General features: G+C 45.1%; 1 protein-coding gene across 2 annotated transcripts in view; it reads right to left on the bottom strand.

Moving 5' to 3' along the window:
• Positions 1-2,410: 2,410 nt before the first annotated feature.
• The window catches only part of Magi3 (membrane associated guanylate kinase, WW and PDZ domain containing 3), a 172,940-nt gene continuing 147,621 nt past the window's right edge, over positions 2,411-27,729 (bottom strand). Inside the window, exons 13-22 of one of the 2 annotated variants that reach the window (XM_090334057.1) lie at positions 26,563-26,654; positions 24,307-24,499; positions 21,463-21,654; positions 14,244-14,432; positions 12,733-12,835; positions 12,136-12,262; positions 11,480-11,623; positions 6,613-6,751; positions 5,799-5,889; positions 5,192-5,266 (exon numbers count right to left, since the gene is read on the bottom strand). In XM_090334057.1, coding sequence (XP_090190183.1) covers positions 5,840-5,889; positions 6,613-6,751; positions 11,480-11,623; positions 12,136-12,262; positions 12,733-12,835; positions 14,244-14,432; positions 21,463-21,654; positions 24,307-24,499; positions 26,563-26,654 — 1,229 coding nt within the window. In that variant the 3' untranslated portion in view covers positions 5,192-5,266; positions 5,799-5,839. Of the gene's footprint in view, positions 5,267-5,798; positions 5,890-6,612; positions 6,752-11,479; positions 11,624-12,135; positions 12,263-12,732; positions 12,836-14,243; positions 14,433-21,462; positions 21,655-24,306; positions 24,500-26,562; positions 26,655-27,729 lie in introns of both variants that reach the window. The other variant, XM_090334056.1, reaches the window with a different exon arrangement.

The raw sequence follows: 27,729 nt of genomic DNA, 5'->3' as shown, positions 1-27,729 counted from the left end.
TTCATGCCTGCTTTGAAGACTCTCCAAGCACACTGAGAGCCCAGAGATTTCCACAGAGATTTGTGAACTTGCTGTGAGGTGTACTTAATACCATTGTACTGCACAGACAGTGCTGGAAGATTGTGAGCTGTCATTAACATGGATATCTGCTGATGGGTGCTGAGGTCAGGTCTTCTGAGTTCAAATGTTTGGCCTGAGGCATCACCCCTCCTGCCCCTGTTAAATGGGTCAGTGAGTACCTGAGGTGGTGAGGTTGCAACTGTCATGTGGTGTCCTTGGTACTTAGTATAAATGCACAGCTAAGCCCATCGGCTCCCCTGGAAGTGCAGCTGGAACCAAGCAAGCCACCACTGAGGCACAGGTCCTGGGCGCAGGGTTTCCAGGTTTGCTGGGTTCACCATGATGCCTGCCTGCCTGCCAGTGTCACCGGGCTTGTTAGTATGTCTTAGAGGCACCAGCATTACCACATGGATTATGGAAAACTGCTTTCTGTGTCCTGTTTCTGGCAGGAAAAGTTCTCATGGCTGGCAGAGCTCAGGATTTCAAGCAGAGCAAGATGGTGCCCTTAGCTTCTACACACACCACCCTGTTTTTTATTAGCATGTTTGCTTACTAAACTGAGCTCACTGTTAGGAATTCAGCAGCCACAACTCGACCATTTGGTCACTTGAGGTTAGTAACCTTAAAAAAATTTTTGTCAGTTGTGGGGCTTGAACTCTGGGCCTAGGCACTGTCCCTGAGCTCTTTAGCTCAAGGCTAGTGCTCTACCACTCGAGCCACAGCACCACTTTCCAGCTTTCTGGTGGTTAATTGGAGAAGAGACACAGACTTTGGTTCACAGGCTGGCTTTGAACTGTGAGCCCTTAGACCAGGCTCAGTGCCAGGCTGTTGGTAAGGTTCTGTGAGAGCCATGTGGTCTTTGAGGAGCCTGAGTCATCGACTCTGATTGGCCATAGTGTGGGGTTGTCATTTTATACAACTCTCCATCCTACTCCTGCTGTGCTCTTCTCATCCCCTCTTCTGCCTTGCTTTTCTCATTCTGACTCCTTTGGGATTTCTCTTCTTTCCTGGCAGTCCCTATTTTCCGCTGGTTCTGGTTTTATACTTGGCAGTGCCGGGTATCCTGCAGATGTGGCGCCATGGAACATTTACTCAAGACAAAGCTGAGATAAGAATGAGGGCCTCTAGCCAGGCACTAAAAAGTCTGTGAGACTCATCTCCAATTAACCCTCCAAAGGCGGGAAGTGGGCGATGAGTGGGTAGGGCTTTAGCCTTGAGCTGAGGAGCTCAGGGACAGTGCCCAGGCCGAGTTCAAGTGGAAGAAAAAAAATAAACGGGGGGCTTCACATCCTGCTCAGCTTTTTTGCCCAAGGGCTGGTGCTCTATCACTTGAGCCACGCTCTCCTTCGTGCTTTTGGGTGGTAAACTAGAGATAAAGTCTCATGGACTTTCCTGTCCAGGCTGCCTACGCCAGACTGAATTCTGATTCTCAGATCTCAGCCTCTTGAGTAGCTAGGGTTACAGGTGTGAGCCATTGGGCCTGGCTAGCATTTGGCTTTTTATTTCTACATTTCTTTTTATTTCTTAGTTCTTTTTTGAACAGCAAGTTGCTCTTAGATGAAAATAAAATGCCAATGCTTTTCTGGGCCCAAGAGTCTTACAGTTGATCCTGTTTAAAGCTGCTTGTTAAAGATGATGCAGTGGTGTCAGAACTCAGGGCTCTATAGGGCCTCGGCCATGTCATCTGCCAGGGAGGAAGTGGCCACCACGAACCATTCCGTTCTACTTCCCCTCAGAAGCAGTTGGATACATCTCCACTGCAGGCCTTGGAAACGAGGGCTTGGGTTTCTCTCTTTCCTACTCCATTCCCACCTGTTGCTGGGTTTGAACTCAGGGTCTTACCACCTGATAGTATGTGTGAGTTTATTGTTAGTGTAAGTACACGTAACGATAGAAATTTACTTTTTTCCTTGATTAGAATTAGCCAGGGTCTTGAAATAAGCGCTAGGCCTTGTTTATTCAAAAGGGTAAATGAAATCAAGTCCAAAACAATTTGTTCTGATAGTTTTTTTTTTTTTTTGGTGGGTCATAGGGCTTGAACTCGGCCTGGGCGCTGTTCCTGAGCTCTTCCCCACTTCCCATTTTCTAGAGCTTAATTGGAGGTAAGAGTCTCAGGTTCTTTTGGGCCCGGGCTGGCTTTGAACCTTGATCCTCAGATCTCAGCCTCCTGAGTAGCTAGGATTACAGGTGTGAGCCGCCGCGTCTGACTTTGTTCTGATAGTTTTAAGAATGTGGACTTCCAGACCAAAGAGAGACTTCTGTCCTGTGATGAGTGGAAACACTCCAGTGACCAGTGTCCAGTAAGACAGTGCAAGAAGGCTCTTTCTACTAGCAAATTATTTAAGCAAAACTTATTTTATTTACAATGGAAGGTAAGAAATAGGTGTAATGTTATTTAGTTCTAATTATTCCACACATGATAAGAGTCACATGATCTGCATCTCCTGCCATGCAGGCTTTGAATGTGTCTTATTTGGGGCCCAAATCTCTCGGAGGACTCCGCTCCACAGAGTGCAGCTTTAAAAGGGGGAGTCAAAGAAATACAGGCAATCAACATTTTTTAATATCTATATAAAAAATAACGAGCAATTTACAGATCTTCTCTAGTCAGAACCTCAGTGTGTATATATAAAGGTACTGTACATATATAAACATTTACACCAGCACGTCCACATCTGCGCCAAAGCCAGGTCTACCCGTACAGTGCCAGGGTATGCAGAGAAGAGCCACGTCGAAGTCATGTCACAGATAACATGAAAAATAGGATCTGTATCACTAATTGTGGACTAGAGGGAAAATAAACCACTTCTCTGGTTATTAAAGTCAGCATTTATCAAGGTACAGGGGTGGATGACTAGCTCTGCATGGGGGCATCGGTGAACCTCCCTTGGGATGCGTGTATCAGCCACAGGGCTGGTATTACACATGGGGTTCACAGACTCACAGAGGGAAGGACCTGGGTGCAGTGCTGGATGACAGAACATGCCTTCTGATCCCCTGGGACCTAGTGGCTCTGGGACACCTGAGTGCCATGCAGGGAGCCCGCCCTGCTGTGGGGCTGGAGACGAGCTCCACCTTCCCACCTTCCCGCACAGTTTCTAGGGAGGATCTGAGGAGCGTGAGCTGAGCAGGCATCCTGTCTCCCTCTCCTGTGTTTGAGTAGGAGAGTTGATGCAGCTGAGAACGGAGGCCTGGCTTGGAGCAGATGCTGCCCCAGATGGCTGGCTTTCTCCTCAACCAGGGAGCTGCTGTTTAGTCTGGCTGGTTTCATGACTAAGTGTCACACACTCTTTTTTGCACCCTCTTCTGACTCTTCAACTATGCAGTACAGCTTAACGTTTTTAGTAGCGACCTGGGTGAGCACTAGCCGCATCCTTGTGGCTTCACAGTGCCAAGGTGGCCGAGTGCAGGGCTGCGGCAGGCAACACCACAGCTTGCACTGTGGGCACTCATTTGTAAGGAATGGCTTTTTTTTTTTTTTTGCCAGTTCTAGACTTGAGCTCAGGACCTGAGCACTGTCCTTGGACTTTCTCCAGGCTAGAGCTCTACCACTTGAGCCACAACACCACTTCTGGCTTTTTTCTATGTATGTGGTACCAAGGAATGGAACCCAGGTCTTTGTGCATGCTAGGCAAGCACTTTAACCACTAGGCCATACTCCTGACCTGTAAGGAACAGCTTTAACAGTTATTTTAAACATCCTATCCATCCAAATGAAAACAAAAAAGCCTCTGGACATTGTTTTGCTTTAAAATAGTGATGCTTTGGGGTTCTATTTTTAAACTGGGGTACCATCTGCAGCTGTTACAAGAGGTAACCATCATTTTCAGCGAGGAGCTCACAGCCTCTTCTGCGAGGACTCGCTCTCTCTGTAAACATGCAACATGCTATGGAGCCACCCGAGTGCAGCCCTGCGGAGCTATGTGCATGAGGACAGAGCAGACATGGCAGTGGGTAATGTGGCACAAATACAGCACTAGTGGCAACCACAAGTTGCCATTCGTTCAGACACATATGAGGCTGGGCGGGGGCAGAGGCTCTGGGCAATGCCAAAGGTCCTAGATGCTCAAAGTAAAACGTACTGATGGATTCTGAATTGTGGAAAATTACTTTTGGAAATGCTTTTGCGTGTGTGAGAGAAGAGAATACAACTTGGGTCATGGCCGTTTCTCAGCCCCAGTAACAGCTGCTGTGGCTTTGTGAGCGCCTGGCACCTTCCAGGGCCCTGGGGTAATGGGAGTTTTCCGAGCGCCCTCCTGGCCCTGGTCAGTCGCTGCTGCCTCCCTCCCTCTGTGGGTGTCCACCTGACCGAGTGCCGTCCTCTCCTCCTTTAGCTTCTTTTCTGACGGCTGGGTGCCTCCTGGCTTCTCTCGACCAGAGCTCGTGTCTCTGGTGGCTGCTTTCCTTTCTGTCCCCTCTTCTGGCTCTGCCCCACTAGCAGCGCTCCACGCCTTTGTGGCGGAAAGAGACTTGGCCTCCACTCTCTTGCTTTGATTCTCTGGAGACCGGGCTCTGTTTTTCTCCCGTGGGCTCTGCTTCAGATCTTTCCTCATGGCACTGGCTTTTTCTCTCCCATCGGAGAGCAGTTTAGCACTGTCCCCAGCCCGGGCCCCTTCTTTAGCACTGTCCCCAGCCCGGGCCCCTTCTGGGGATTTAGCTGCTGCACTTGCTGCGTCCTGGCCTCCTTCTGTTCTGGGCTGCTTCTTTGGGCTGGAGGAGCGCCCCCTGCCCTTTCTGCTGTGGCCTTGTCCAGAGCCGGCCGTGGCGCCCATTGGGCCTTTATTCTCCCCTTTCCTAGGGCTGAGTGATCCATCTCTCGGTTTTCCTTTAGGGACATCTTTCCGAGGACTGGGAATCTTCCCCAGATGTTCCTCTGAATGGCGGTTAGCTGATTTTTGGGGACTAGCAGACCTGCCTCTTGGTGCCATGTCATCCTCTACCTTTAGTAGATGCTTCTTGTCGCTGTGGTGTGGCGCTCTCCTAGTCACAGGTTTCTGGAGAGGAGACTGATGAGTGAGCTCGGGTGGAGGCTCCTGTGAAGTGTTTTTCTTTTCGGGGCCAGCGTCCTTCAGTTCTGCTTCTCCACACAGCTGAGCTCCCCTGGGAGACGCGCCACGTGCAGGAGCAGCGTGTGGAGACGGGGTGCGTGGAGGCTGCTCCTCGTAGATCACACTGAGAGATGGAGAATTACTCGCGTCCCAGTCACCTAGAGAGGGTCGAGGGCAACAGCGTTACATGGGGAAGCAGAAAGAAGCACAGTAACACTCGACCTCGGCCAGTCCCTTAAACTGTACTGGTGAATATTTACCTATCTCTCTGTGAAGGCAGACATCTGAGTACACAGGCAGGTAAATTCATTTTTCTAATTATGTATAATTAGTGACCTAATTAATGTAGGATCTGTGAATTACTTGTACAGCCAAGGCAGAAAAGTTAATAGAAATGATAATAAATTATTGGACTAAATTATCTGGTCCAAGAGGGTTTACAATTAGTTATGGTATGATAATGGATAGCACTCAGACATCTCAAAATCATTAATAAGAGCAAACCAACTCCAGTAACCCAAATAAGGGCTGTGAGTATTTGTAAATACTTTTCTTGAACTATGCTCGCCAAATTTAATGCCAAAGGAGACTGAAAAGTGCAGAAGATAGAAACAGATGCATTTAATAGCATCGTTTTTAATTAACAAGAAAACAAAAGAAGGAGGTGATTTATAAGACATGCAAATTTACCAAGTCTTTTTAAGGAAAGACCAAGAAAAGCCCTGAAAGCCTTAATGTTGCTCAGGTTTCACGTAGGAGCACAGACCGGAAGGAGCCAAACCTGAAGAAGGAAGAGAAAAAGCCTAGGACTATGTGAAGACAATGCGCACGATGAGTACAGATGTCACGGGAATGCATGGTCTACAAGCGGATGGTGGAAGGCACTAGAGCCAGAGAATGGCGGGCAGGGGAAGACATGCCCAAGTCTGCCCTAGAAAGCCTGGGTCTGGGCGGAGGAGACCAATACTAAGGAGTTATAGTACTGCCTCTAATTTCTAACATCATGCACTCCAAAATAATCAGTGCTCTCCCAGGACGCTGACAGTCGGAAGTCCGCAGTGAAACGGAGGCAGCCGAAGCCAGGGCAGAAGTACAAACCTCATGGCAGGCTAAGCAGCTTGTTTTTGACAAGTAACAGTAAATCCTCAAGTTCTTATGATAGTTACTCACTAAAAGACAAACTTGTCTTATTCTAAGTACATACATTTCTTTGGCAATGTGTAATTAGCCATGGAACAGAGAAGCTGGGATATTCTGCAGACATTTTATTGGGATTTTTGCGGCAATTGAGTTGTTTGCCCTTTACAGGTTTACTTCTCTACAGAGGCAGTCCCTGCGTCCAAAATACCACTAAACATATTGGCCCTACAAGCGCCCATTTGAAGCCACTTGTTCACGTTTACACAGCCAGTGCTTGGCGCTCGGGGGGCCTGCCTTTGGATTAGTTGATGCACTGTCTCCCTCCAATCCCAGCACAGCCCAGGGCTCCAGCGGCCTCACTTACCATGGTCAGGAATCAGGCCGGATCCTGGTCTCAAGAGAAGAAGGACTTTATTTCCTCCAGCCTGGATGAGCTCAATGGCTCGCGTATGCGTGATGCCTTGTGTGGGCTCCCCGTTGATCTCCACAATCTGGTCACCAACCTGGGGAGGAGAGCCACAGGGAGGTGAGGCGGCAGCTCCTCCAGCCCCTGCTTGGTGCCTGTTTCACCGGCATGCCGGTGGCTCAGGTGCAGCAGTAGGAAGAGAGCAAGTATACTTTTCCTTATTCCACAAAGATCCAACGTGGGAAAGGTTTTAAATGGCTAACAAGTCAGTTTTCTGGCTATCTTGGAATCTATGGTTCTCAAAGCAGGTGCAAGAAATGCCTTTATTTCCCCCAGCACCTTAGAAAAAGGAAAAAAAAATCTAAGATCTCTATGAAATATTAAGCAGTAGAAGAGGCTAAGTGTCTACTGACCAAACGACACCAATTTCTGCAGTGCCCTTTCAGACCAGAGCTGCGTCTTGAACTGACTTCTAAGCGAGGCGAAGGCACCTTGTGGCGGGAGTCCTTCCCACAACCCTGCCTCACTCCGCACTGCCGCTGCCTGGACAGCTTGGCTGGATGGCAGATTTACAGATGCACATTCTAAAGAAATGGAATTTGGGGAACCGGTCAATAGAAAAACTTTATCTAAAACGAGTTATTAGCTGGGCACCAGTGGCTCACACTTGTAATCCTAGCTACTTAGGAGGCTAAGATTATCTGAGGATCGCAGTTCAAACCCAGCGTGGGCAATCAAGTCTTGAGAGACTCATCTCCAATTAACCACCAAAAAGCCAAAAGTAGAGCTGTGGCTCAGGTGGTAGAGTACTAACCTTGAACAAAAAAGCTCAAGGACAGGGCTTGGAAAAAACAAAAAACAAAACAAAACAAAAACTATGAGGTAAAGAAGGTAGCAGAGAAGAAAGAATAGAGAAATGAGAGGTGGAGAAAGGTGAAGCAGGAGAACCAAAAGTGGAAAAGAGGGCAATGGCACCTGTCCTCTCAGCTACTTCCAAGGGCACCACCCTGCCCGGCCCCCTCACACACTCCCACTCTGCTCCCTGTCACACGTTCCTGCCCTGGCTGCAAGATACATCTTCCCATCCACCCCATTTCCTCAACTGTTTCTGCTCCACTCACTGAAGGCCTTGGAGCTCTTCCTGGCCACTGCTCTCTAAGGTTTCCTGGGCTGTCACTCCAGGTGCCACACTCATCCCACACCTGGCCTCACATGCCATCTCCTGCCAAGTGCCTAGTGTCCTGGTCTCTTAAAGGTGCTTTTGTTTTGCTTTGTGTTTGGTGGAGGTTCTGAGGTGTGAAGAGCTTTCTATCCCTCAGTGTCTGCTCACCACCAATTAGAGCACCCATCATTTGGGTGACTGTCTCTAATCGTCCTTCTTTACCTGGGCACATCTGCTCTTATCTGGGTTGGGACGCCTCTTCCCAACTCTTTCAGTACCAGGCACAAAGCTTTTTTTTTTTTCTTTGCCAGTCTCAGGTCCGGAGCTCAGGGCCTGAGCACTGTCCTTGGACTTTCTCAAGGCTAGAGCTCTACCACTTGAGCCACAGCAACACTTCCGGCTTTTTTCTATTTATGTGGTAATGAGGAATCGAACCCAGGTCTTCATGCATGCTAGACAAGCACTTTAACCACTAGGCCAAACTCCCGGCCCCACAAAGCTTTTATAAATGATGTTTGGAAGTAGAGAGGGGGTGAAGGGATGACCACAGTCCCCTACATGTCCCCTGACACCCCCCCCCACTCACACCTAGGCCTCAACACAAAGTAGAGAGAAGAAGCCTCTTTCCCCACTGCCAGTGGTCAGAGGAGGTGCAGGGCGCTACTGGGAAGCCCAGGGAAGCCTATCTAGAGCATCACCTGATTACCAGTGAGTTAACTAGTTTATAAAATGAAGCCTATATTTTTTTTTGCATGTATTAGTATGATTTTTGTGGCTGTTGGTTGTGGTGCTTAAACTTAGGGCCTAGATGCTGCCTGAGCTCTCATGCAAGGCTAGCACCCTAGCACTTTGAGCCACAGCTCCACTTCCGTCTTTCTGATGTTAAGAGTTAAGAAGAGATTGGGCCGGGAGTTTGGCCTAGTGGTTAAAGTGCTTGCCTAGCATGCATGAAGACCCAGGTTCGATTCCTCAGTACCACATACATAGAAAAAAGCCGGAAGTGGTGCTGAGGCTCAAGTGGTAGAGCTCTAGCCTTGAGAAAGTCCAAGGACAGTGCTCAGGCCCTGAGCTCAAGCCCAGGACTGGCAAAAAAAAAAAAAAAAAAAGAAGACTTTCCTATGGCATCTATGATGGAGTAGCACAGAGTTCTAGTCTGCCTAAGGTAACAGGCTCCAACAACCTTTTATGATAAAAGCTTTGGAGAAGACAGGAAACATGGAACAGTCCTCAATATAATAAATGCTGTTTATAACAAACTTACAGCAAATATCATATTTAATGGTGAAAAACTAAAACCATTTCCTCTAAAATTAGGAATGAAACAAGGATGTCTACTCCCTCCACTTCTCTTCAATATAGTACTGGAATTTCTAGCACCAGCAATAAGGCAAGAGAAAGACAAAAAGGATTGAAATAGGGAAGGAAGAAGTAAAACTATCCTTGTTTGCAGATGGCATAATCCTATATCTGAAGGACCCTATAGACTCACACCCTCCTCCCCCTACGAGCTACCAGAGCTGATTCAAAAATTTGCTAAAGTAGCAGGGTATAAAATCAACCCAGAAAAATCAGTAGCTTTCCTGTATGCCAACACTGACAAGACAGAAACTGAATCAGTAAAGCAACCCCATTTGCAACAGTCTAAAAAACAAGCAAACAAAACCCAAAATGAACAACAACCATCACAAAATAAAGCCTAGAACTGGGCTGGGAATGTGGCTCAGTGGCAGAGTAGCTGCCTAGCACTTATAAAGCTGTGTGTTCGATTCCTAGCAACTCAGGAGGCTGAGATTTGAGAGGATCATGGTTAGAGGCCAGTCCAGGCAGGAAAGTCTGTGAGACTCTTATATCCAATCAAGCTCCAAAGAAGCCAGAGGTAGATCAAGTGCCAACCTTGAGCAAAAAGTTCACACAGTGTTCAGGGTCCCGAGTTCAAGCCCAAGGAGCAGCACACACACACACACCCATACACACTCTCAAAAAAATCCAGTGCCCTGATTAATAAGGCCAGGAGCACAGCCTAGTGGCAGAGTGCTTGCCTAGCAAGCATAAAATCCTGGGTACCCTGGTACCACATACACAGAAAAGGCCAGAAGTGGTGCTGTGCCTCAAGTGGTAGAGCTCTAGCCTTGAGAAAGCCCAAGGACAGTGCTCGGGCCCTGAGTTCAAGGCCCAGGACTGGCAAAAAAAAAAAAAAAAAGAAAAGATAGGCTAATGAACTAGAGAATCTTCTCAGAAGAACTGAAAATGGCTAATAGAAATGTCTGACATCTCTGGCCATAAAGGAAATGCAAATTAAACAACACTGAGATCTATCTCACCCCAGTTAGAATGTCATTATCAAGAAAACAATAACATGCTGTGAGGATGGGGCCAAAAAGAAACCCTAATGGTGGGAGTAGAAAATCGTTCTATCACTCTGGAGAGCAGTGTGGAGGTTCCTCAAAAAAAATTAAACATAAAACTACTCAGTGATCTGGCAATTTTACTCCCAAAAGGTAACCAACCAGGACACAGTGATGTCACCAGCACAACTATGTTCACTGCACTATTCACCATAGCCAAGGCATGGATGGCATCCACTCATATGCCTCTCAGTTGACAAATGGATGAAAAAAATCTGGTATATATACACAGTGGAATTTTACTCATCTGTTAGAATGCTATTGAACCATTTATAAAGAAACAGAAAAACTGAGAAATAATTACATTAAGTGAAGTAAGTCAGGCCCAGAGTGACAAAAGATGAATGCTTTCCCTTATATGTGGGAGGTAGGCATAGATAATACATTTTTAAGTACATTGGGTAGTCTGCACATGTATATAAATATATTAACTGAAATATGGTGGATTCGAGGGAAACTCAAAGAATGTGTAATTCCTTAGAAAGGCAAAGTCAAAATAAAACACATGAAGTGAGTACTTGAGAGGCGTGGGGTATGGCCAAGGGGAAGGGACTAGTAGGTGAGTGAAGAGGAAAAGAAGAGAATACAATCAATAATTCAACATATATCCCACAAAATTAAGAGTGAGGGGCCTGGAGTTGGGCCTAGTGGTTAGAGTGCTTGCCTAGCACGCATGAAGACCTGGGTTTAATTCCTCAGTACCACTTATATATATAAAAAAAGCCAGAAGTGGTGCTGTGACTCAAGTGGTAGAGCTCTAGCATTGAGAAAACCCAAGGCCAGTGCTCAGGCTGAGCTCAAACCTGGGACTGGTGAGGAAAGGTGTGGGTAGGGAGGTATGGGTGAGAATGTTGAGCAAGATGAACTGTATCCATAAACTGTTAAGTGACAACTAACTGAAGGTATTTTTTTTTAAGTGAACAAAATGATTTTTAAATAAATGACTTTTCCATTTTGGAGACAAAAAAAAAAAAAAAGGTGGGGTGGGGATGGCTTACAGACTCCACGAGCCAGGTCTTCCCACTGTGAGCCTGACAGGCAGCCACGGATGGCATGCGTATTACTGATCTGTTTCTTGGAAGGAACTGAAGACTGTATTTTGTTCTATTTTTCTAAAGACTTTAATGAGATGGAAATGTATTTTACTTATCAAGGTAGAAAGTGCCGATGAAAATTCCTGCTTCCAGGTTTAGGCTTTCATTCACGCTCAGTTATTTATTTCTAGATGCCTGCAGTCTAGTGCCAGAAGCCCACTCACGTGAATCCTGCCGTCTCTGATGGCGGGCCCGTCCTCGGCGAGGCGGAGGATGAACAGGCCCATGTTGTATTCCTTCCCTCCTCGGAGGCTGAAGCCGAAGCCCCGAGGGCCTCGCTCCAGCTCCACAGGACAGCAGCCGAGGCTCTGGAAGAGAGAGGAGAGGAGGTCAGTTTTCACACGCTGCCCTGTGTACACTGTGAAGAAAGACAACTTTGATAACTCAGAAAATCGACTTCGTCTCTCTATGCACATGGCTACAGCACGAGCAGAGAATACAAGCGTTGGTTGCAAGGCCTAAATTCACCCAGAGCAGAAATGTCTTCTGCTTGGTCAATGTGCAACAGAACTACTGAAGAACAGAGGTTTAGAAAACGCTTCCTTTAAGTAATTTTCCTAAGAAACAAGCAAACAACCAAAAGCCTGAATTGTGATCAGCTATGGCCCCAGGTTCATGCAAGTACCCAATCAACATTCAAATTCCTCTTCCTCTAGGGGAAACTTTTCTTATTCTTTATATCCTCTTATAGAAGCAAACCAAGCAAAAGCGATGCACAAAGCAGGTCACAACTATGACCAATGCTTGAAAAAAAGATTGATCTAAACATGTGTGCAATCAAACTCCACCGTCTGTGCAAGCGCAGCACGTGGATGTCTACCTGGTTGTGCCGGCCACCTACAACGGAGATCACGGCAGTGTCGGGTTGGGCGAGGTGCTTGTGGTCCGACCACGAGTGTCTGTAGGAGTTGGGCCCGTCTTTTCCACCTTCTCCTTCCAACGCCATTCTGGAAGAGGGAAATCAGGTATTGACTGAACTGAGAAGGTGTCTGGCAGCCACCTGCAGCTGGGCAACCCCTCTGCTTGAGCGTGTACTGGTGCCGAGTCTCTCAAAGAGAACTGTGCTCACCTAGCACAGGGAGACTAGCAGGTGAATGTACCTGGCTCTCCTGTAGCAAATGCTGAGTTTCTATGACCAATATTTACAATAAGAGGAAAGGATTATGTAGAAGACATGTCCTGATCTGCACAGGAAGTCTGCGAAGATGTGTGGTGCTTCCTGATCCAAGCCAGGCAGCCATGAGCAGCAAAGCTGGAGGCTGCCTGGGATGGAGGCTGGCTGGGTGGCAGGCGCAGGGAAGGTATAGGAGGTACATGAAATTCTCATTGTGACCCAAGCAGCTGGCTTCCATAGCCGTCTAGGTGGATGGGGATCAGGAAGGTAAGGAGGAAAATATCAAACCCATGAGGAGCCCACCTGTCTCCAGGCACATGGCGGGCCTGTGCCTGCCCCACGGGCCTGTGCTGCAGTGCTGGGCTTTGCCTGGCGGAGCTCGTTCCTGATGGTGGGCCGTGAGGCTCTGGGTAGATGAGAAAACAGCAGAAATCAGAAATTTGCCAAGGGATTCAGCAGGGATGTGACTGTACATTGAGAGGCTATGCATGCCAGGTATGGTGGCACACACCAAAAGCAGAGCATGCAGAAGGAAGACTTCAAGCCCAGGCCAATCTGAACAAAGTTGGTGGAACCCTGACTCAAAAAAATAAAAAGGCAGGAGGCATGGTTCAAGTGTAGAGTGCTAACTGAGTAAGTATGAAGCTTTGAGTTACACCCTAGCATCAAACAAACAAAACAACTGGGCACTGGTGGCTCACCCCTGTAATCCTGGGTGATTCAGGAGGCTGAGGACAATAGTTCAAAGCCAGCTTGGGTATAGGAAAGTCTGTGAGACTCTCATCTATAATTAACTACCAAAAAGTTGGAAGCATCTCAAAGTGGTACAGCACAAAAGCTCAGGGACAGTGCCCAGGCCCCGAGTTCAAGGCCCAGGACCTGCACCAACAAGAAAAAATGGAAAGTTAGAAATCAAGTAATACAAGTTAGGTGTGGTGGTTCACCTGTAGTCCCAGCACTTGAGAAGCTGAGGCAGGAAGATCTCTTGTGCTCAGGAATTCAAGACTACTAAGACTCACAATACAGATGAGTGGTGAGGGGAAAGAGAGAACGATGGATATGCAGAGAAGAGGAGGAGGGAGTGGGAGAGAAGAACAGGAGCAAAGATAGATATAAGATCTAGAAGCTGACGGGAATAAGATCATGAGTAGCATTACTGAATGAGGAATTTTACATCCAAAATGATCCTTCACCATTGTGTTTTTTTGTCTTCTCACTAGTTTTACAAGGTCAAGCAAAAACAAGAGGATCACTGAATAATTATACTTAGAAATTCGTAAACAAGAAACCTGGACTGATTCAAAATGTCTCTAATTAGAGACTCTTAAATGATTCAAAGGTAGCTTTACAGCAAGGCAAGGCCCCCTTCCAGAGCTCCAGTTTCGTGTTTTATGCCCTATTTGCTTTCCATACCAGACCCTGCTTGGAAAGCTGCCCAGCTTGAAGGCCTGAGCCTGACACAAAGGCTCAGTATCAACAGCGCCTTCCTTTGAGTTGCTTAACAGATTTCTCTCACTCAAGCTGAGGCCCAAGACATTTATTTAAGAAAACTGGACTTGAAAAGTGTTTGGTAGTAAGCATTCAAGTCTGGGTATTTGCTTCTTTACATAAAGGGCTACCACTCACTAGCCACATTATTTTTCAGGAGCCGCTGAGAACCTTATAATAAACTATCTTTATGGTTTATTAGACAGAAAAGGCAAACAAGGAGACAGAGGCACAGGAGCTGTCCTGTGACCTGGGGGATTCAGGCAATGCTGCAGGCTCTGTGCCTCTGAGATCAGCTGGGAAAGGCAGTGTTACTGGTTCCTCACCCTCGTCCGCAACAACCACGGTCAGCGTGACGGTGACCCCGGCGTCTTTGATCAGCTGCACAATGCTGTCATGGGAGAGCTCCACAATGGACTGCCCGTTCACTGCAGAAATATGATCTCCAACTCTCAGTTCTCCACAGCGGTCGGCTGGGCTTCCTTCTATGACACGGCCAATTTTGTGAGGAATAACTATGGAAAGAACCCCCAAGTTTTTCAATTATGAATGCAACCTGATAATGTTATTTACCATTATTGTTATTATTTACAAGTTCAACATGATAACATTAAAGAAAAATTTTTTTTTTCTGCCAGTCCTAGGGCTTTGAACTCTAGGATTGAGCACTGTCCTTGGGCTTTTCTCAAGGCCAGAGCTCTATCACTTGAGCCACAGCACCACTTCTTCTGACTTTTTCTAAGTATGTGGTACCAAGGAATTGAACCTGGGCCTTCATGCATGCTAGGCAGGCACTCTACCACTAGGCCATACTTCCAGCCCATCATCAAAGAAAACTCTTTAGCAAATGTTAGGCTCCAGTGGATCTTGTCTGTAATCCTAGCTATTTAGGAGGCTGAGATCAGAGGATCAAGGTTGAAAGCCAGCTGGGGCATGAAAGTCCACTAGACTCTTATCTGCAGTTAACCAGCAAAAAGCCAGAAGTGGCTCAAGTGGTAGTGTGCTAGTCTTGTGCAAAAAAGCTCAGATAAAGCACTTAGGACCTGAGTTCACACTCCAGGGTGGCTCACGCCTGTAATCCTAACTATTCAGGAGGCTGAGATCTAAGGATCACATTCAAAGCCACCCTAGGCTAGGCGCTAGGCACTAAAGACTGTGAGACTCTTATCTCCAATTAATCACCAGAAAACTGGAAGTGGCGCTGTGGCTCAAGGGATAGGGTAGTAGCCTTGAGATGAAGAGCTCAGGGACAGTGCCCAGGCCGAGTTCAAGCCCAACAACCAACAAAGAAAGAAAGAGAGAAAAAGAGAAAGAAAGGAAAGGAAAGGAAGGAAGAAAGAAAGACAGACAAAGCAACACCTCATCTCATTTAAGTGCAATTATATCTGAATATCTGACCACAGGCACAGACTCCTGATATAAACCTTGCCACTTATCAGAAACCTTGTTCTAACTTCTTTCCTAAGGCTACTGAGTTTACTCCTCAGTAGAAACTTTTAGCACAGTAAGTGCAGGAGCCAGCGTGCATCCAGGAAGGCACTGATCAGGGGTCACCAAGGGAAGAGTGGGTGGTGCAACCAAGAGCAAGAATCCCATAAAGTGGGAAGGGGGCAGAGCCTCCCAAAGACCTCGGAGTAACTAGGGGAGCCTCACAACAGCATCTTTTCTTCTGAGTGTCAGGAAGCTGCCCTCTGAAGGCTGACTGTAAGAACCACACAGACTTGCCCAAAGTCTCTTTTCCTCCTCCTCTTTTGCAGTACTGGGGTTTGAACAGAGGACCTTGAACTCTCTAGGAAGTTTGTCTTCCACGTGAGCCAGGCCTCCATTCCTCTTTCCTCCAGTTTCTCCTCTGTCATCACCATCAATCCTCATTGTCTTTCCCCCATTGTCTCTGCTTTTGGGAGGTCATTAGGCCTAATCTGCTGCTCTGGCTGTGGCTCTATTCCTCCTGCTGCTTGGCTGCTCCCACTGATAACTCAATTTAATGCCTCTGTATGTCATGATTCTAATCTCCTAGTGATCTCACAGATATAGATACTATCTCACAGATGTGACATTCATTGTTTGTAATTAGCCATTAGAGCAATGACAAGTTTTGAGCTGCTTTAGAAACTGTCTCAGTAAGACTGGCTCTGTTGAAAGGGCATTTACTCCCAAGAGGAACCTTTTAAATAATGCAGTTCAAACTTAGTTTAGGACTCAGTAATTATTGTTCAGAACTCCAAGTACAAGTAAAGATTCATTCTGTGAGCGTACAAAGTAGAGCCTGATGTATCTGTAGAAGGTGTCCCATGGCTTGGCCCTGCTTCCAACTCAGCATGCCGCAGTCTATCCTATACCAATTCATAGCAAGATACTGTGCTGATATCAGAGCTTCAAAAAAGTTCTTAGGGTCAGGACTGTGGCCTAGTGGTAGAGTGTTTGCCTAGCATGCATGAAGATCTGGGTTCAATTACTCAGTATCACATACATAGAAAAAAGCTGGAAGTGGCTCAAGTAGTAGAACACTAGCCTTGAGGAAAGCCCAAGGACAGTGCTTAGTCTCTGAGTTCAAGCCCCAGGACTGGCAAAACGCCCCCCCCCAACCAAAAAACCCAAACAGGGCCAACAGTGTAGTCTAGTGCTCACCTAGCATGGACAAAGCCCTGGGTTCAATTCCTCAGTACCACATACACAGAAAAAGACAGAAGTGGCTGTGGCTCAAAAGGCAGAATGCTAACCTTGAGCAAAAAATGTCTAAGAACAGGGCCCAGGCTGAGTCTAAGCCACAGGACTGGCAAAAGAAAGGAAAGAAAGGAAAGAAAGGAAAGAAAGGAAGAAAGGAAGGAAGAAAGGAAGAAAAGAAAAGAAATAAATTCTTAGACTTTCAGAAAATCTTGTCAAATGTGTTTGTTTTGTGCCTGTCAGGGTTCGCTGAGTTTCCTAACTTGGGTCCTCAGACTTAGCAGGCACTTGGGCTGACTGGAAAGAATAAGGATAATGAATAGTTTTAGATGGCATTGTGAACTACGTTTAATTCCCTTATCAAAACATTCCTTACTAGTCTGGGAGTGCTTTGACATTTTAATAGATCTTCATTTGGAATGGAAAAGCTATTCTGGGTCATGATTTATGTCCTTAAGGATAGTACCTAGGCTCTTCTAGGAGAGTGGGAGATTTCCATGTTGGAGGCAAAGGCCTTTTAGCTCTGAATGATATCACACACTAGGGAGTCCATTTTCCTTGCAGACACATTAGCAACACACTAGTGCAGCGTGGTCAGGGCCTGGGCCAGGCACTGTGAGCCAGCTCACAGCACACAGGTAGCTCATCAGAAGCAAGGCAACGTCACATGGTACCCCTGCGGTGACTTTAATAACAGCTCTCCTTCTCCTTAGAAAAGATGCACTCATCTAGTGTTTACTCTAGTCCCAGGGTACCAACAGGGGTTTGTCTAGACTTGCGAGAGCATCGGAGAGAACCTCTAAAGCCTCACCACGTGAGCAATAGGGCAAAGGGCATTAGCACATGGTAGGCCACACTTAAAGGGCTGTTCAGACGAGGGATGGTAAGGTAAGCACATTGTTACTGTCTTGTCATTTACAGGAGCCAGACTCACCCCTGGGCCAGCAGAAGGTCACATGTGAACACTGAAAGTGGACAGGGCTGGTGCTCCAGGCACTTCTTTACACACTCATAGCTGTGGGAAAGCCTGAGTCCTGCCTTGTGTGTGTTAGTGTGCAGTCTGTGCACATCTGCCACAAAGCCCCATAGTCATCTGCAGTCATCAATCTCTGACTCCCAGCTTGGCTACCCAGTTGCTAAGATCACCTTTATGCTCTTAAACAGTTCTTTTCAGGAAAAGAGAAGACAATAAATGGAAATGTCCCCTTTTCAAAGAACTCCTTTGCAAGTCAGACTGAGAAGCATATGTTGGTAAGAGTAGCACCGAAAGGTCTGGTGAAGTAAGAATGAGCCATGACCTTTTCACCCAAAAGACAGGGCTTTCTGGAGTACCCAGCTCCTCGGCACCGAGTCTTGCTATGAGGACATTGGCCTGGACCCCTGGTTTCTTTCTTTTCTTTTTTTTTTTTTTTGATCATGGGGCTTGAACAGCCTGGGCACTGTCCCTGAGCTCTTCAGCTCAAGGCTACCACCCTACCCTTGAGCCAAGCCCCACTTCCTGTTTTCTAGAGGTTAACTGGAGATAAGAGTCTCAGGTCCTTTTGTGCCCAGACTGGCTTTGAACTTTGATCCTCATGTCTCAGCCTCCTGAGTAACTAGGATTATAGGCATGAGCCACTGAGCCCAGCCAGACTTCCGGATTCCTCATTAGTGAGGAATTTGGAATCTCAAAACTGGAACCAGAGGTGCAACTGGGAGCTCTTCTGGAGACATGCACCACCAGAACATACATCACTTTGAAGAAAAAAGTAACCTACACTGAGCAGGGTTCGGAGATGAGGTGCACAACAAAGAATGAATTGTTGCAGACAGGCCTTATACTATAGCCTACGCTACAACTTTCTAGGCCAAGCCACTTGGGTCACAGAGAATGCAGAAACTGCCTCTAGACTCCATGGACATTGTACTACTTCCCAGAACTCCTCTACTTGTGAGAGACAATGATGGAAGGCTCGCTCAGCTTTCTGGAGATTTATTAGCTAGAAGTTTAATGGCTTTACTAGTTGTGGTTGTGTGATATGAGGAAAATCTCATGTAACATTTATCAACAGCCTGAGTCTCATTTAGCATTGGAGCTGATCATCATTCCTTGCCACTTGCAAGCAGTTGCCTCAATTTTACATTTTAACTGGGCTTTCTTTCCCATTCTAGTATTAATATTATTATTAGTCAGTCATACGGCTTGAATTCTGGGCCTGGGTGCTGTCCCTGAGCTCTTCATCTCAAGGCTACTGCCCTACCCCTTGAGCCACAGCCCCACTTCCTATTTTTTTTTTAGGGGTTAATTGGAGATAAGAGTCTCACAGCCTTTAGTGCCCAGGCTGGCTTTGAACCACAATCCTCAGATCTCAGCCTCCTGAGTTGCTAGCATACAGGTGTGAGCCACCATGCCCAGCTCCATCCTATTATTAAATACTAACTTTCTAAGGTTTCTTTGTTTGTTTGGTTTTTTTTGCCAGTCCTGGGCTTGAACTCAGGGCCTGAGCACTGTCCTTGGACTTTCTCAAGGCTAGAGCTCTACCACTTGAGCCACAGCACCACTTCCGGCTTTTTTCTATGTATGTGGTACCTAGGAATCGAACGCGGGTCTTCATGCATGCGAGGCAAGCACTTTAACCACTAGGCCAAACTCCTGGCCCCTAAGGTTTCTTTAAGAAGCAAAGTCATGGAGTGTTTGTGGGCACAGGTTGCTCCAGTTACTTGGAGGATGAAGAGAATTGCTTAAACTCATGAACTCAGGGCCCCCCCGGGCGGCACATGGTATGATGCTGTCTTAAAAATAAAAACAAGAGCTGGGTACTAGTGGCTCATGCCTGTAATCCTAGCTACTCCAGAGGCTGAGATCTGAGGATCAGGGTTTATGGCCAACCTGGACAGGAAAGTCTGTGAGACTCTTGACTCCAGTTAATCACTAGTAAATGGGAAGTGCAGCTGTGGCTTGGAGTTGCTAGCCTCGAGCAAAAAGAGCCCAGGGACAGCACCCAGGCCCAGCGTTCAAGCCTATAACCAACAATGATGACAGTGGCAATGGCTGCTCCCACAGGCACTGTCAGGACCATGGACTGAAGGCCCAGGCTACATATGCTTTATTTACCCTACTCCTCACACTCCAAGAGCTCAGGACTGTGTGGCCATCATTCTTGCAATGTAAATGACTGAAGGTTCGTCTGTCACTCAAAGGCACAAGGAGGGCATGCTTGTCTAAGTACAAAATCCAATAGTTAATGACATTATCTTCTTCACAGATCAGACATCTGCACAGATAAAGTTATGCAGAGTAAAAACCTATCTGAAGGCAACAAATATAAAAATATTCTAACAATGTAAATATGAAAATATGTTTAGACATTTAAATAGTACAAAAATTTTTTTTCCAGTTCTGGGGCTTGAACACAGGAGTCAGAGCACTGTCTTTGGACTTTTTCAAGGTGGGCACTCTACCACTTGAGCCACAGCACCACTCCTGGTTTTTTCTGTGTATGTGGTATCAAGGAATTGAACCCAGGGCCATCGTGCACGCTAGGCAAGCACTCTACCACTAGGTAACACTCCTGGCCCCATTCACATGAAGTTCTAACCCTTCACTATTTTTCTTAATGACAATGTGATTATCCTAAATGGTTGTTTTTTTTTTTTTCCTGTAAAATAATTTGTTACTGTAGGTGTGCTGTACAGAGGGGCTACCATTTTATCAGTCAGGTAATGAGTACTTTTCTTTTTTGGACAATGTCACCCCTTCCTCCACTTTTCCCCAGTTTCCTCCGCCCATCCCTGTCCACGTTACATAGGTTGAAAAGTCTGATTTCCAGTGATACAACATGAACCCACCTAAAAGCTGCCTTCTTTTCATCTTTCTGACATAGGCTACACAATGATCTTCACAGCAGTAGTGATGGTTCCAAGTGTCACCATAGCAACTGCTCTCAGAAAATGTATCAGTGAACAGTGACCTGGTACTATGGCAATAACTTATTCAACTGGATTTTCTCATTAATATGTAAAGATTATTCTTTGTTAGAAGCATTAATATAAGGCTGAATCCTTAAACTCTGGATTTTCTATGCATACTTCCTCCATGCTGTATGTATTGCTTACATTCATTCAGCTTTCTCAAATGCAATGTTTTGTTAAGATTGCCTCAGGACATTTGTAATTTTTGAAGGTTCTAACAAAACTTGTACCCTTCAATGAAAGGTGTACACAAAGTAAAACTGTTCCTGATCATTTTACAACATAAAATGATACTTTATATTTCAAATATAGCAATTGTTATTAAATAACATGAGTCTAGATTTTCTATTAATCACTTTTACTTCTTTTCAATTGCTTTTATTATTTAATTCATTTGTAGAGCCATGATTTCTCAAAAAACACCAAAATCTATTTTTAAAAATTCAGTCTTTCCCCAATATATTTCCCAGTATAATGTTTTTGTTTATGTATGTGCTGGTCCTAGGACTTAAACTCAGGGCATAGACACTCTCCTTTGGCATTTTTGTTCACCACTTGAGTCACAACAGTGCTCTGGGCTTTTCTGTAATTAACTGTGAATAAGAGTCTCATGGACTTTCCTGCCTGGAATGGCTTTGAACTGTTACCCTAGATTTCAGCCTCCTGAGTAGCTAGGCATGAACTGTCATCATCAGTCCCAGTATAATTCGATGCAAACTGAGACATATTTTATGAATAGATAAACCCGAAGCCTGAAGGTTTGGCTCAGATTATCTGATTTTGAAAATAAGCAACGTACTACTTATTCTTAAAAAGGTAAGGCTCTAAGACAATCTACATATGTGTCTAATTCTCAATTAGCTTCTTATGCACCAAGACAGGCTCTGAAATTGGCCTTGCAGGAGAGTGGAGACAGGGCGCAGTCCTTACCTCCGGGGGGCGGCTTATTTTTAGAGGTGAGGATGACAAAGCCAAATCCTTCATTTTCTTTGCGTTGCAAGACAACATCATAGGACTCCTGGGGAGCAGACTTGGCTGGGAGCTCTGCTCGCTTCACATGGGGAGATCCGTTCTGTGAGGATGTGAAGGCTGGGGAGGCAGTGTCATCCTCAGGCTGGTTTTCTGTCAATCAACATGATCAGCGTTAGTATTTTGGGAAACCATGATTTTTTGTTTCTTCTAAATGTGTTTTTGTGTTAAGCCTCTTAAAGAAAAGCTAGTTTTTAATAACATGAAGAACAGAAAAGCAACTCCCAAATGAGATTCAAGTGCGATCTCAGTGTGGTTATCGTCAGCTGCAAAAGACTAAGTCAGTTTCCAAAATACTAAGGGGTACAGCTGGCAAACTAGTTTTCTAAGAGCTTCAATGATATTTATTGTAAAAACAAAACAAAACACAACAAACCCCCCCCAAAACAAAAAACCCCAACTCTTCCAGAAATTGTTTGGTTTTGTCAAGGTTTATGACAGTAATTTTAATAGTAGATAATGTAAATTTCCTTTTAAAATCGACTATGATTATATAACTTAGTTTTAAGAATGATATTCAGTGATGTCTAAGAGTTGAAAGTGCCTAGAGGGCTTTTCTGTGCATGCGGAACTGAGGAGTTAAACCGAGGGCTTCATGCCTAACAGGCAAGCGCTCTACAGCAAGCCACCTTCCTAGCTCCCTGCCATGTGTTTTGCCATATGAGTGTTCTGACTGATGAGATAATATGGATTTATCATGAACAGGTCTCACTTTTCTTTCCCCCACTGCTGGTGAACAGCAGACTTGCTTGGCACACATTCATGCAGAATCCCCGGAAAATAGGCAGTTAACCCATTTTCTTGTGCTGGCCTCAGGGTGAACTCATGGAGTAGGTAGGTGCTGACAAGGTTTTTCTCCCTCAAAGCTAGTGCCTTACCACTTGAGTCACGACTCCACTTCCGGCTGTTGTTGTTAATGGTTAATTAGAGATCAAAGTCTCACATATTTTCCTTCCTGGGCTGATTATAAACCATGGTCCTCAGATCTCAGCCTCCTGAGTAGCTAGGATTACAGGTGTGAGACACTCGTGCCTGGCTTAACCCATTCTTATAATAACAGAATGTGTTTTATCTCAACAAAGGAAAGAGTGATGTCAAAGGGCTGGACATGGAACCCAGTGACAGAACATGTGCTTAGCATGTGAGGTCCTAGGTCAGTCCTAGCAACAAACAACCATTTGAGAAGGAAAAGAAGGATGTCAATGTCCATCAAGTTATGAAGCATTTGCTAGTCTCCATCTGTGAAGGTAGGAAATCTTGTAGGAGCTACGACTACACGCAGTTAACCTCATATTCACACAGATGTCCATATTCTAGTGTCACTGTTTAGACCCTGGACTCTGCAGGTAAATCCTAAATTTTAATCCTGTTCCTACTACTCACAAGCAATGTGCCCCTGAACCTTTCAAGTTACCTAGGTCATAACAGTCCTGCATGGAAACATTGTGAAGACTGAAGAAAATGATGCCTGCATGTGAGACAGTGCAAGCCCTTACACATTAAATTGTAGAAACAGTCTACTTTCTTAGATTCTGGGATTTCATCAGGACCCAGTTTTGTGCTACCTAGCTAGGGGAATATGTTGTTGGGATCAAATAACTGCATTTTTTTGGTTTTTGGTTTTTTTTGTGGGTCTTGAACTTGACCTGGACATTGTCCCTGAGCTCTTCAGCCCAAGGCTACCACCCTACCCTTGAGCCAAGCCCCACTTCCCATATCCTAGAGGTTAATTGGAGATAAGAGTCTCAGGTTCTTTTGTGCTGTGCACTGGTTCTCTTTGAACCTTGATCCTCAGAGGTCTCAGCCTTCTGAGTAGCTAGGATTACAGGCATGAGCCACTGAGCCAGCTTTGCATTTTTTTTTTTTTTTTTTTTTTTTGGCCAGTCGTGGGTTTGAGCTCAGGGCGTGAGCACTATCCCTGGACTTTCTCAAGGCTAGAGCTCTACCACTTGAGCTGAGCCTCAGCACCATTTCTGGCTTTTTTCTATGTATGTGGTACCGAGGAATCGAACCGGGGTCTTCGTGCATGCTAGGCAAGCACTCTACCACTAGGCCAAACTCCCAGCCCCATGCATTTTTTTTTTGTTGTTGTTGTTCAGTCCTGGACTTGGGCTCAGGGCCTGAGCACTGTCCTTGGACTTTCTGAAGGCTAGGGCTCTACCATTTGAGTCTCAGCACCACTTCCGGCTTTTTTTCTATGTATGTGGTACCAAGGAATTGAACTCGGGTCTTTGTGCATGCTGGGCAAGCACTCTACCACTAACTAGGCCAAACTCCCAGCCCTCTACATTTTTTTTAAAAAAACTATTTTTAAAAAAATTTTGTTTGTATCTGAGGATTGGTTCAGGGGTTTAAACTTGGCCCTTGACACTGTTTCCTTAGTTTTTTTCACTTAAGGTTGACTATCACTTGAATCACAGCTCCACTTCTGGCCTTTTTTTTTTTTTTTGGCCAGTCCTGGGCTTGAGCTCAGGGCCTGAGCACTGTCCTTGGACTTTCTTAAGGCTAGAACTCTACCACTTGAGCCTCAGCTCCACTTCCAGCGTTTTTCTATGTATGTGGTACCGAGGAATTGAACCCAGGTCTCAGGAATTGAAACCTGCCTCAGTTTCCCAAGTGCTGAGAATACAGGCACCATCATACTCAGGTTATATTCTGTTGGACACAGAAAAGTACTCTGCAAAACTACATAGAAGATGAACTGTTTCCTTTTTAGTTTTTCAGAGCAGGAAGAGACTCACATACCTCCACAGAAGATCTTTCGTCTGACAGTCAGTAACACATGACCATTTCGTGCAGCAGTGGTCATCAGGTCCAAGACCTGCTTGTGTGATTTCCCTTTGACAGGAATTCCATCAATGCACATCAGTTCATCAGCAGCACGGAGCCGGCCATCTTTCTCAGCTGCTCCCAGGGGAATAATGGCCCCAATATATATCTGGTAAGACAGTCAAGTGCAGGCTGACTGGACAGTGTAAAAAGATTGGCTGGAGAGTTAAGACCTTCCTGACTCAACAATGCAAACCAACAATGTCTGTGATTTATCTGTGAAAGTCACATTTGAGATAAATCACTATTACAGAGTTCTTCTAGATCCTCAGGTGATGATCAGTTACCACTAGAGACTAATTAGGGTTCTGTGAAAAGATTAGCACAAGACCCTATTTATTTATTTTCATTTTTTTGCCAGTCCTGGGGCATTTTGTTCAAGGCCAGCACTCCGCCACTTGAGTCACAGTGCCACTCTGGCTTTTTCTGTGTATGTGGTACCAAGGAATTGAACCCAGAGCTTCATGCATACTAGGTGACCACTCTACCACTAGGCTATGCTCTCGGCCTATGAGACCCTATTTAGAAAACAAAACTAGAAGAAAAATGATTGAGGCATAGCCCAAACAATAGGACAAGGCACAGGCCCTGCGCGTCAATCTTCACTAAGGGCAAAACTTAAAATTGAAATCTACTGTGTCTGTTCTACAAATTAATTTTATATAATGCCATTGCATAAACAAAATGCTGAGTTGAAATGCTTTGCAGATATTAGCTTTTGGCCTTTGGACTGAAATATGAATTACTTTGTCTTCTGTAGCTTTCAAAGCTAACAGAAGGAAAAATAAGGAAGTCCTGTCAAGCCACAAGAAAGGATAAACAGAGCGTAGAGGGTGATTACAGAGCATGTACAAGACCTTGGCAGAGAGGACATAGGATTACAGGTTTCTTCTGGAACTTGAACTCAGAGCCTCATGCTTTTGCTAGGCTTTTTCTGTTCAAGGCTGGTGCTCTACCACTTGAGCCACAGCTCCCCCTTTTTTTTTTGCTAGTCCTGGGGCTTGAACTCAATGTCTGAGCACTGTCCTGGGCCTTCTTAAGGCTAGCATTCTACCACTTGAGCCAAGGCACCACTTCCTGCTTTTTTTGTGTATGTGGTGTCCAGCAATTGAACACAAGACTTAGTGCCTGCTAGGCAAGCACTTCTTTTTAGTTAACTGGAGATAAGTCTCATAAATTGTCTTCTAACCCAAATTCTCAGATCTGAGCCTCCTGAGTAGATAGAATGACAGGCGTGAGCCACCAATACCTGGATGGATAACAGGTTTTATAAAGAGAAAATGTCTTAAAATCGTTTAGCAAAGGCAAAGCTAAGTGGAAAGTTAAGATAAGCTTCTGTTTTTAGGTGTCCAGGATGGAAGCAGGCCTTGTGAATGGTGGGTACATGTGCTAACTATTGAGCCAGAGCTCTAGCTCCAAGTAAGCCTTATTTATTTATACAGAAAATTAAATCAATCAGTGTTTGAATTATAGCTGATTTTCTTTTTCCTGGATCATCATGGGGCTTAAACTCTAGGCACTTCCCTTAGGCTCTCTTTGATCAAGGCTAGCACTCTACCATTTTGTGTGGAGCCACAGCACCACTTCTGGTTTTCTGGTGGTTAATTGGAGATCAGAGTCTCACAGACTTTCCTGCCTGGGTGGGCTTTGAACTGCAATCTTCAGATCTCAGATTCCTAAGTAGCTAGGAGTACAGATGTGAGCCACTAGTTCCCAGTTCTCAGTTAACATGCTTTTACCTATAGTTGTTGGCTAAAACTATTCCATGTTAACATGCTACTCACAGAGATGTCTTCTTCCTCATTTTATAAAAACTGTTAGGTGTCAGTGAATCATGCCTATAATCCTAGCTACTCAGGATCTGAGGATCAAGGTTTGAAACCAGCCCCAAATAGGAAGTCTATATGACTCTTATCTACAGTTAACCACCCAAAAATCTGGAAATGGAGCTGTGGTTCAAGTGGTAGAGTACTGGCCTGGAGCAAAATGAAGCTCAAGGACAGCGTTCAGCCTGAGTTCAAGCCCCAAAACTGGCACTGGCACTGGCACCCCCCCTCAATTGCTAGAGGAAAAATTAAGCTTAAAAAAGAAAACCATCAGGAAATAAAACAAAAAAACACTACTCCATTGCGTCACCCCTCAAAGAGACTTACTTCAAAGATTTCTACTTACCGACTGGTCAGGTCCATCTCCTCCCAGGACCCTGAAGCCAAACCCAGATTCCTGTTTCCGAAGAAAAACATCCAAATCTTTGGTGTTTGGTGCTAAGGGAAATTAGAAAATGTAAAGTAAATATTTTATTCACACTTAAAGTATTAAAATAAAGTTCAGTATTTAGTAGAATACAATTATAGAGCAATTCAATTATGAATTATCTCATAACTTCTAGATATGTGAAATTTTACTTAAGAACATGAAAAATACATGCTTGAATATAAATCTGCTTGAAGTACTAACCAAACTGTAACAAGACTATTCAGGAACATTCATGTAGATTCCGTGCATTCAGTATACAGGGTCATTAACTTCTAATATTGTCCCTTCAGTACTAGAACATTCAATTTACAATTACCTAGTTTGATGTTTGATAGATAAATCTAAGCAAGATACTTTAAATCTTTGGAACGAGAGATCATAAAATGTTCATTCCACTCTTAAATTTATTCATATGAATTATCTATGTAGCTTACTTTTGCAAAAGGATAGTATTTTAAAGACAATTATATCAGTGCAACCTCTTACCGCCTTACTTGCTAGGTGGAAAAATGAAGGCCCAGGTGACTTGTGGAGGGTGATAGGTGAGAGGTGAGCTGACTCAGACCCACCTACATTTCAAGGGCCTGGGCCTTTACCCCATACTGCTCTATTCCCCAGGGCAGGCTGTATTCATCAGAATAGTAAGTCAGGAAAATCTGTTTCATGATTAAGAATCTGTCTCTGAGAAAATATTATAGTGCTATTTTGAAATAAGGTATATTTACTAAAAACAGAAAAAAAAAGCTGGAAGCTGGATGTTAGCAGCTCACGCCTGTAATTCTAGCTACTCTGGAGATTGAGATCTGAATATCATGGTTCAAAGCCAGACTGGACAAGAAAGCCTGTGAGACTCTTTTCTCCAATTAAATCAAAGAAAAGCCAGAAGGGGCACTGTGGCTCAAGTGGCTCAAGCCTTCAGGGGGAAAAAAAGGGAAAAGCAGAAAACTATATAAAAATAAGTGAAATATGATATAGGATAAACTATTAATATTGTTTAGAAGCAACTTTTTCTTTTAATATGAAAATGAGTAGTAAGGAGCAGGGAACCAAGAGCATCTTATGATATATGGTACTCATAGTCTG

Source organism: Megascapheus bottae, chromosome 6, assembly GCF_031878675.1.
Source record: "Megascapheus bottae isolate mThoBot1 chromosome 6, mThoBot2.hap1, whole genome shotgun sequence".
NCBI classification, from domain to species: Eukaryota; Metazoa; Chordata; class Mammalia; order Rodentia; family Geomyidae; genus Megascapheus; species Megascapheus bottae.
Note: the sequence above shows the minus strand (reverse complement) of the source record. Positions and strands in the feature narration are given on the sequence as shown.